Source organism: Natator depressus, chromosome 13, assembly GCF_965152275.1.
Source record: "Natator depressus isolate rNatDep1 chromosome 13, rNatDep2.hap1, whole genome shotgun sequence".
NCBI lineage: Eukaryota > Metazoa > Chordata > Testudines > Cheloniidae > Natator > Natator depressus.
The window spans coordinates 35822370-35832965 of record NC_134246.1 but is presented as its reverse complement, the minus strand read 5'-3'; the positions used below and the strand labels follow the sequence as shown (position 1 = coordinate 35832965).

At 41.2% G+C, this 10596-nt stretch overlaps 1 protein-coding gene across 1 annotated transcript; it reads right to left on the bottom strand.

The window, feature by feature from the left end:
• Positions 1-7976: 7976 nt before the first annotated feature.
• Positions 7977-8927, bottom strand: LOC141997079 (olfactory receptor 11A1-like). Its single transcript, XM_074969397.1, has one exon. It carries the CDS (start codon positions 8922-8924, stop codon positions 7977-7979), a length of 948 nt encoding a protein of 315 aa, XP_074825498.1. The 5' UTR covers positions 8925-8927.
• Between the last annotated feature and the right edge of the window lie 1669 nt (positions 8928-10596).

Genomic DNA, 10596 nt, shown 5'->3' with positions numbered 1-10596 from the left:
ATGCAACTAAGGATTGAGAAAAAGTACTGATTTGTTAAGGAGTTTGCTGTACAATGCTGTGGTTTCCCTCTATCTGATTAACTATAAATTCAGGGTGCCAATGAAGATCAGGGTTTATATTCCCTCCCAGCTGAGGAACGGCTTCTCACCCAGGTGTTGCACAGAGCTAGGAATAGAATTTCCCCACTATCCCAGCCAAAGAGCAGCAACACAGTGAATTTCTCATTTTTTCTACACCAGTTCTCAACTTTTTTCATTCATCAATTCATGGAATTATAGGCCAAAAGGGACTATTAGCTCATCTCATCTGATATCCCCTATAACACACACCAAAGAATGTCCCCGGTTAGTTCTGCATTGAGCTCAATTAATTGTGTTTGGCAAAAAACACATTTTCAGAAAAAGCAGCCAGAGCCATATACCTAAAGGTATTTCAGGATCTAGTGGGATTTACAAAGGCATCCAGGCAACTAAAACTCATTGATCTGAATGGGTGTTAGGCAGGTAGCTACTTTTGAAAATCCAAGTAGGCACCGAAATACCTTTAAAATTCTGGCCCGGGGTAACTTGCTCAAGGCTATACAGGAAGGTGGTGGTAGAGCAGAGAATAGAACCCAAGTCTAGTCTAGAAACCAAAGGACAACATAGTGCCCTAACCATTGGACTACCCTTCCTCTTGAAAGCTAAGATGGAGCATTAAATGGCCAGAGAAAGTTTGTCCCACTGGTGCCACTACTTAATCTGTAAGGATTTCCAGTCTCCATGCATTTCAAATGTAGAGCCCTTTCCTGTGTGGTGCTCAGACCCTTCCAGGAAGTGCTGCAGGCCCTCTGCTCCCTCTGAAATCCATGCCGAAGACACTCAACAGAAGATACGTAGAATCTCACAGGTCTGGGGTGGGCAGGCGCATAGGAATCTGCACTGCAGGAAGGGCTGGGTAGGCAGCTGAGAAACAGTTGAGAAACTGAGGAGAAAGGAGGAGAAAGGTCTTTGAGAAAGTGAAGTGATGTCCAGGATAGGGAAACAGACAGATAGAAGGATGTGTAAGGTGATTGATGGATAGATGGAGGAGTTTGTATGGGAACAGTCAGAAATTTAAGGAGATAGGTAGATAAATGTGTAAGGGACTCAACAGAGATTTAGAGTTGTCTAAATAGAAAGATAGAGGGATGTGAAAGGGGTTTGGTAGAGGGAGAGATAAAAAGACAAAGAGACTGTAGAAGAGGCTTGATATAGGGATAAATATAAGGGCTTAGAAGGATGCATAATGGCTTATTAGAGAGAGAGATGGGGGTGGGGAGGTGGTAGGCAGATCTCCTTTGTCTTTCATCAATTTCTCTAGCAATAAATCACCATCACATTCTAAAGTCCTTATCAGGCAAAGATCCAGTGAGCAAAGACACTGACCAAGAGGAGTGTCCTCTGAGGAAGAGATTGAGGGTTTGCCCTGAGACTGATCTCACTCACCTTTAATCCTCAGCATGAAGCAACAACCTCTCCATTGACGGTGCCTGGGTCTAGCCTCACAGTCAGTCTTGTCCTTTCGGTTCTTGGAGAGATAGCTGCTTGTTGCTGTTGGGATGGGTCTCTCTCCTGCTGCTCAGCGTGGCAGTCTGCATGACACAAATCCTTAATGTCTCCTGCTCTGGATTCTTGCATCCTTTATTGGGGAAAGTAGCCCCCCCATCCACCTCTGCTGCTGGGAGCTCCTTTGGGCCTCCTGCTGGTGATCACTTAGAATTACCTTCATAGGGAAAGTATTAACAATGTGCTGTTTTGTTAAAACAGTGTAACACCAAACCTGACGCCTCCGGCATTCTCATTCCAAAGGAAATTTTCCTTTTCCCCCATGTGCTCTGTGTATGTCAAGAACTCAAGAGAATGGGGAATAAGTTTCCATGCCTTTAATAATAATATCTAGTTCTAACAGGCTGTTTTCCATCCATGGATCTCAAAGCACACAAAACAGTATGGCCAGCATACTTATACCCAATTGACTGATGAGGAAACTGAGGCACAGAGAATGGACACAATTTCCAAAGAGTCATGAAGCAGCCACTGGCATAGATGAAAATAGCTTCCAGGGTTCCTGCACCAATATGTCGGCCCTGGCTGCTGGGCCACAAAGATTGAGAGCTTTTGTCTATTACCATTCAAAGATTTCAGTGTGTATCTGAAGGATTTGTATCACTGCCCATCACTGTAGTTATTCTCCACCCATGAACTTATTCTCTACACCAGTCCTGACTCGTACTCCTAATACATGCCATGAGTGGCGTACCCAAGCCCATTTATCCACTGACACTTTAAAAACTCCCACACCCCAATCTGGATCTATGCTGGAGTTATGTGATATGTATGTACCTCGTGAACCTTGTAACCGATACTTGCAATCCCCCATAACCCAAGCCCGACCCCAGATGTACAGTACCTTCCCTCTTAACTTGTGTAAATTTGATTTTAAACATTAACTTTAATAAAAAAATTAAATCTGGGTAACTTCAACATCAAATCAATAAGCATAGCAAAGTTCCTTGTAGATTTAATGGAGTCTCTGTCTCGTGTTACTTTTTGGTGTGAAAACAAAACCGTCTGCTTTGGTTTGAAATTTTTCATTTTTGATTTTTTAGACCGTATTCATTCCTTTTTCCCTGAGTTGGGATTTGGTTGTGGGTTTCGGGATAGAGAGGGGAGTGATTTTATATTGCCCAGCAGAAATCACCAAAAACACAAGGGCTGTGATTATTTTATGCTGGTGACTCCTTAAGGACTCAAATAGAGATGGGGGGCCCCATTGTAATGGGTGCTACACACACAAAGAGGAAGTGTCTGTCCCTGTCCCAAAAACTTGCACTTGACATAGACCAAGGGGAGTGGGAAGGGACAGATACAATGGTTTGTCCAAGACCCCACTTCAGGTCAGAGCAGCAAACAGAATCCAGATCTCTTGATTCACTGTCCAGTGCCTTACCCAATGGAGCACTGTGTAAGATTCAAGACATTTAAAAAGTCTTCAAAACTCAGGCATTGGAGGCCAGCACTTGTAAATCCCAGGTTATGTGTGCTAATCTCACTGAAGTTTCTTGCCTTTTTTTAGAAGGCCTTGTGCCCTCACCGAGGGTTGAAATGCCCAAGGACTGTGGTTGGGGGAGTGAAAGATGTGAAGGTAATTAAACACTGGAAAAATTTACCAAAGTCATGATGGATTCTCTATCACTGGAAATTTTTAAATCAAGATTGGATTATTTTCTAAAAGACCTGCTCTAGGAACTCTTTGAGGGACTATGTCTACACTACAAACTTTGGTTGATGCAAGTTACTTCGTCATAAATCCTTTACAGATACTATGTCACTTGTGTGCATGCATGCTTGGCTCCTTGCGTACACACCAGGATTGCTTGCGTCAATCCACAATGCAGTACACCATGAGTAGGTATCCTGGTGTTCAACTCACCATCATCCAGCTCACTGTCTTTTGGGAAGTTTTGGCAATGCATTATGGGGCAGAAATGAGTCAGGCAGGGGTGACTGGGAGCAAGAGTCGACTTCCCACCATGCAATTTCTCCATCCCATAATGCCCTCCATATCCCATCATTTTTGCACCTTTCTTAGAAATACAACAATCTCGCATGACCCTTCTCTCTCTCTGACAGAAGCGTGGAAACTGCACAGCTCTGCACTGTTGTCAAGACTGTTGCAAACAGAGGATGCACGTGTGATGGGTTGGATCACAGAAACCCCTTTGGGACTGCCACCTGATGTGCTTAGACTACCTCTGAGCCTGTTTTCCCTGCCAGCTTGGGACTTCAGTGCCCTGCCTGGTTTGAGCCAGACACACTGGCCTGCTACAAACACAGACCCAGGTCTGAACTATGTCCCACAAAAGCTGCAGGCTTAACCGAAAACAGCTTAAGAAGTGTTCCTGTCTCCAGCACTCAGATATCCAACTCCCAATGGGGTCCAAACCCCAAATAAATCCATGTTACCCTGTATGAAGCTTATACAATTTATAAGTTTACCCTATATAAGCTTTATACAGGGTAAACTCATAAATTGTTCGCCCTCTAGAACACTGATAGAGAGATATGTACAGCTGTCCCACCCAGCTGTCCCGCCCACACCCCTGGTATTAATACATAATCTGGGTTAATTAATAAGTAAAAAGTTATTTTATTAAATACGAAAAAGTAGGCTTTAAATGATTCAAAGTGTAAGCAGAGTCAGAATGAGCTCTACCCTGACAGCTGGTGGTGAGCTGTGTAAAAGGACTTCAGGTGCTGATCTCGTTTGCATGGGCACACCCACCCTGCCTAGCATGATGGACTGCTTGCCCAAATGGTCAGTTTGGCTTCTGTGGGATCCCCAGTCTCTTTGTTGTTGGGGAAGGAGTAATAAAGTTGTTATCCTGGTTATGTGAATCAAGGACAGTAGAACTGTACTTGGCATTTTATGACGGAGGGACTCACCCTCAACTAAGTAGCACTTGCTAGGCAAGGACATGGGTTCCAAAGTCTAGGGAATTTAGAGAACCTGGGGGTAGGTATATGTACCTTGTAGTGTGGGCCCCTTCTGAGGGTCCTAAGCACCACTTTGACTCCCTCTTCCTCCATAGTGTAATAACAGAGCTAATTTTGACTCCATTGGGAGTCTTGTTATAATCTGCAGAGCTGAAATCACTGACATCTCGGTCTAAGCATTAGACCTACTTTGGGCTCGTGGTTCTGAGTGCACCAGCACTGAGGCTCCCCTCACCCTCAGAGATGTTCCAATAAACTTCTTTTACAGACTAGCCTTCTTCTAGTCTAGGTCCAGAAATCGCTCACACCCCTGTGATTACTGTCCTTTGTTCCACTTTCTTTCATGTATCCTTTGGGGGTGGAGAGGCTTCCTCTTGAGCCAGCAGAAGACAAAATGGAGGGGTCTCCCAGGGCTTTATATAGTTTTTCTCTTGTGGGTGGAAATCCCTCCCTGTCCCTGTGTAGAATCCCCTCTACAAGATGGAGTTTTGGAATCATCTGGGCAAGTCACATGTCCATGCATGACTTAGTTCTCTACAGGAACATTCCCAGGAATGCTCAGATGTGGACTGGCATCTATCAAAGTCTATTGTCAGCTTAAGTGTTTCTTGATTGGGCACTTACTGAGAATAGTCTTTTTTCAAGAAGCTGACCAAATACTTCACTGAGGCTACTTAAAATCAAACAAGTACACAGCCAATATTCATAATTTTGAATACAAAAATGATACATGCATACAAATGGGATGAATATATCCAGTAGATCATAACCTTTTCAGAGATATGTTACATGGCATATGTAGCATAAAACATATTCCAGTTATGTCATATTTACATTCATAAGCATATTTCGATAAAGCATTATAGGGTGCAACATCACAGCATGATCCTCCAATATTTGGAGAGCTGCAAGAAGAAACGCAGCAGCAGGGAAATGTAACAATTTCATGGAGGACAGATTGCTGTGGGACAGAGTGCAAATCAATTCAACGTTGTTGGTAGCAGTCACAGAGCAGTGGTAGATGGTGGAGCGCAGCTTCTGGACCCAAGAAATGAGCACTGACTGGTGGGATCTGTAGCCTTTTATTTTATTTCAAGTGAATTTGGTTAATTACATTAATTTACTATTAAGTAATTTTGTATTATATTACCATGGTTCCGTCTCTGTTGGCTACAGTTTCAAGCTCACATTGAAAGGTAAAAAGAAAAGGAGTACTTGTGGCACCTTAGAGACTAACCAATTTATTTGAGCATGACCTTTTGTGAGCTACAGCTCACTTCATCGGATGCATCCGATGAAGTGAGCTGTAGCTCACGAAAGCTCATGCTCAAATAAATTGGTTAGTCTCTAAGGAGCCACAAGTACTCCTTTTCTTTTTGCGAATACAGACTAACACGGCTGTTACTCTGAAACCTGTCATTGAAAGGTAACTCTGTCATTTGTCTCAGATCTAGTCTCCAAGAACACACAAAGACCAAGGAAAGTAACATAAGCCATTCACAAGAACAATGTCTAGTCTGCCTTATCCATTTTACTAAAGTTATCAGCAAGGTTATGATTATCTAAGCATATAAAATTCCTAAAAATACCCATGCATACATCATGCTCACATCTGCCTAGAAAATCCTAGGGTCTGAGGGGTTCCTCAATAATTGATCATCAATAGAGAGATGGTTCCTGCTGGAGTTTCCCTGAAGTTAACACATTTTTCCCATTCAGATCACCCTCTTTTAATTCAATCTCTTTGGTCATTCGATTACAGACCTAAAAGTTGCAATTCTTCAACAAGAAAACTTCAAAACCAGACTCCAAGGAGAAACTGCTGAATTGGAATTAATTTGCAAACTGGATACAATTAACTTAGGCTTGAATAGAGACTGGGAGTGGATGGGTCATTACACAGCATAAAACTATTTCCCCATGTTTGTTCCCCCCCTCCACCCCCTACTGTTCCTCAGACATTCTTGTCAACTGCTGGAAATGGCCCACCTTGATTATCACTACAAATGGTTCCCCCCACCCCCGCTCTCCTGATGGTAATAGCTCACCTTAAGTGATCACTCTGGTTACAGTGTGTATGGTAACACCCATTGTTTCATGTTCTCTATGGATATAAATCTCCCCATTGTATTTTCCACTGAATGCATCCAATGAAGTGAGCTGTAGCTCATGAAAGCTTATGTTCAAATAAATTTGTTAGTCTCTAAGGTGCCACAAGTCCTCCTTTTCTTTTTGTGAATACAGACTAACACGGCTGCTACTCTGAAACCATCTTTTGACTGGACCAGCTGGTCGCTTGTTAACTGGCTTGTTTTTCTTAGGAAAAGTAGATTTCTGAAGATATTAAACATAGTGGATGAATAATCGGAACTAGAGCCCATTTAAAATCAACAGTTTTCACACTGAGGGTTTTCAGTCTTTTGAACAAATCCTGAAAGAAAAAGAACATTTTCATAGGGGAAAAAATTATCTACCATCTCTATTAAACAGATCCCACCTTTGTTTCATTGGAGACATTCAAAACATTTGTCTGAGTGAAATAATAAATGGGAAATATAATAAATATAGATTAGGAAGTTCTCATAGTTATAGCTCAAACAACCTAAGAAGTGTTCGGAAAATGTATGAACAAGTACTTAAAAAATTCAAGAGGAAAACAGAAAATAAAATGTATTATCACATAATACTCAACAGTATATGATCAAGCCAACTGGTAAATTTCTACTCTATATTTATTTTGCAGTTGGAAAGGTGATGATGAACTGAAGATGAATAGCCTGATTTAGACCTGTGGAGACAAATGGGAACCATTCTGTTGACTTCAGTAGGTGTTGGCTTTGTTTCTTATATCTTCTTTGAAAGTCCTCAAACTTAACTGATGATTAATGTCTACAAATCTATGAAGATATAGGCTGGAGTTTTCAAGACATCTTAACAAATTTAGGAGCTCAACTCCCACTGACTTTCAACAAAGATTGGATGCTGAGCTGCCAACCCCACCTTTGAACATCTCTCCCATTCACACTAGGGTTATACACTTTCCTCACTCTTCCTGTATCTCCTTGCAAAACAAGAACCCTGGGCAGCCAGAAGTAGAGACTGAAACAATACTGGGAATAAAAAAAGAATGCTTTAATCTCCCATCATGCACTTGAACTGTATTTTTTATTTAGGCAAAGCTAGTTTGAGCTCAGGATGAGATTTTTAAAAATATATTTAGAGGAAGATCATTGTCTGGTTTAAATGGCATCGCACTGTAGAAATGAATGTCCCTCTAGACATTGACACCGGTTGAGGATCTGCTATTGTTTACCTAAATAAATACAACTCTAAAAAAATCCTCTGTATCTTCTTCCTAAAACTCAGGATGATTTAACTGATAAGAACTTGGACCATGTAGATGGTTTCTTTCTGACTAATGATTTGATATAATCCCATTTCAATCAATTTATCTGAATTCATGGGAACATCCTATACTTCTGCAGAAATTTCCTCAGGGACTCCTTGACCTCTTTGTTTCTCAAGCTGTAGATGAGAGGATTGATCAGGGGTGTCAAGATCGTGTAGAAGACAGAAAACACTTTGTTTGGGGCTCTGAGTGCACCAATGTTTGGTGACATGTAGACAATCATTAAGGTCCCATAGAAGATTGTAACCACAATAAGGTGGGAGGAGCAGGTGGAAAAGGCCTTTTGCCTCCCAGAGGTGGAAGGGATTCTCAGGATGGTGCAGATGATATAAACATAGGATGTCAGGGTCAACATAAATGGGGGAACAGTGTCTATGGAGGACAATATGAGGGTCGCCAGGGTCACCAGACTGGTGTCGCTGCAGGAGAGATTGATCACTGGGGTGAGGTCACAAAAGAAATGATCAATTTCATTAGGGCCACAGAAGGCTAATTGTGACACCAAACACATTAATATGTTAAGAACTATGAATGAACTTAGCCACGATCCAGCTGCTAGTTGGATACAGAACCTGCCATTCATACGAGTGACATAGTGCAGAGGTTTACATATCGCTAAGTATCGATCATAAGACATCGCAGCTAGCAGATAACACTCAGTGGTCACTAGGAAACCAAACAAATAAAACTGCACAATGCAGCCTGTAACAGAAAGGGTCCTGTCCCCAGTCAGGAAACTGGCCAGCATCCTGGGAAGGATGGTTGAGTTGCAACAGATCTCCAAGCAGGACAAATTTCCCAGGAAGAAGTACATGGGGGTGTGAAGGTGCTGATCAAACACAACTAGCGCTACAATGAGAGTGTTTGCAGCCATGGTGACTATATAGATTACTAGAAACAGCAGGAAGAAAAGAATTTGCATTCCAGGAAGATTCCCAAATCCCATCAGGATGAATTCTGTGACAGACGTTTTATTTCCCCCTTCTCCTTTCTCCATGAGGTGTGTGTAGGTTTCCACTTTCGCCATTATCTGTGTAATGTAACTGGTGATTGAGAAAAAGCAAGTGATCTAGATATTTGCCTAGCTTTACAACAGGCTAAATAAGAAACTAGTGAAGTCAGTGCAAACTACAATTTCAAACAAACAAAATGAGAAAGTCAGCAATTTTTCAGAAATAGTGTGCTGTGACACTTTTGTATTTTTATGTCTGATTTTGCAAGCAAGTAGTTTTTAGTGAGGTGAAACTTGGGGTATGCAAGACAAATCAGACTCTTGAAAGTGTTACAGTAGTCTGGAAAGATTGAGAACCACTGGCATAGGGTATTAGGATATAGATTCCCCTCCAGCACACCCAAATAGCTGCAAAACTGTTAATTTATCACTTTTCTACTAGGGCTGTCAATTAATCACAGTTAACTCAAAAAAAATTAATCATGATTAATCGCCGTTTTAATCGCAATGTTAAACAATAGAATACCAGTTAAAATGTTTTAAAAGTTTTGGATGTTTTTCTACATTTTCAAATATATTGATTTCAATGACAACACAAAATACAAAGTGTACAGTGCTCACTTTATATTATTAGTTTTATTCCAAATATTTACACTATAAAATGATAAACAAAAGAAACAGTATTTTTCAATTCACCTCGCACAAGTAGCATAGTGCAATCTCTTTACTGTAAATGTGCAACTTACAAATGTAGAATTTTTTTGTTACATAACTGAACTCAAAAACAAAATGATGCAAAACTTTAGAGCCTACAAGTCCACTCAGTCCTACTTATTGTTCAGCCAATTGCTAAGACAAACAAGTTTGTTTACATTTATGGGAGACAATACTCCCCACTTATTTACAATGTCACCAGAAAGTGAGAACAGCCATTTGCATGAGACTTTTGTAGCTGGCGTTGCAAGGTATTTACATGCCAGATATGCTAAACATCTGTATACCCCTTAATGCTTTGGCCACCATTCCAGAGGACATACTTCCATGCTGATGACACTTGTTAAAAAAAATAACGTGTTAATTAAATTTGTGACTGAACTCCCTGGGGGAGAATTGTTTGTCTCCAGTTCTATTTTACCTGCATTCTACCATAGATTTCATGTTATGGCAGTCTCAGAAGATGACCCAGCACATGTTCATTTTAAGAACACTTTCTCGCAGATTTCACAAAATGCAAAGCAGGTACCAGTGTGAGATTTCTAAGGATAGATACAGCACTAGACCCAATGTTTAAGAGTCTGAAGTGCCTTCCAAAATCTGAGAGGGACAAGGTGTGGAACATGCTTTCAGAAGTCTTAAAAGAGCAACATTCCAATGTGGAAACTACAGACCCAAACCATCAAAAAAGAAAATCAACCTTCTGCTGGTGGCATCTGACTCAGATGATGAAAATGAACATGCGTCGGTCCGCACTGCTTTGGATCATAATTGAGCAGAACTTGTCAGCAGAATGGATGAATGTCCTCTCGAATGGTGGTTGAAGCATGAAGGGACATATGAATCTTTAGCGCATCTGGCATGTAAATATCTTGTGATACAGGCTACAACAGTGCCAGGAGAACACTTGTTCTCAGTTTCAGATGACATGATCAAGAAGCAAGCAGCATTATCTCCTGCAAATGTAAACAAACTTGTTTGTCTGAGCAATTAACTAAACAAG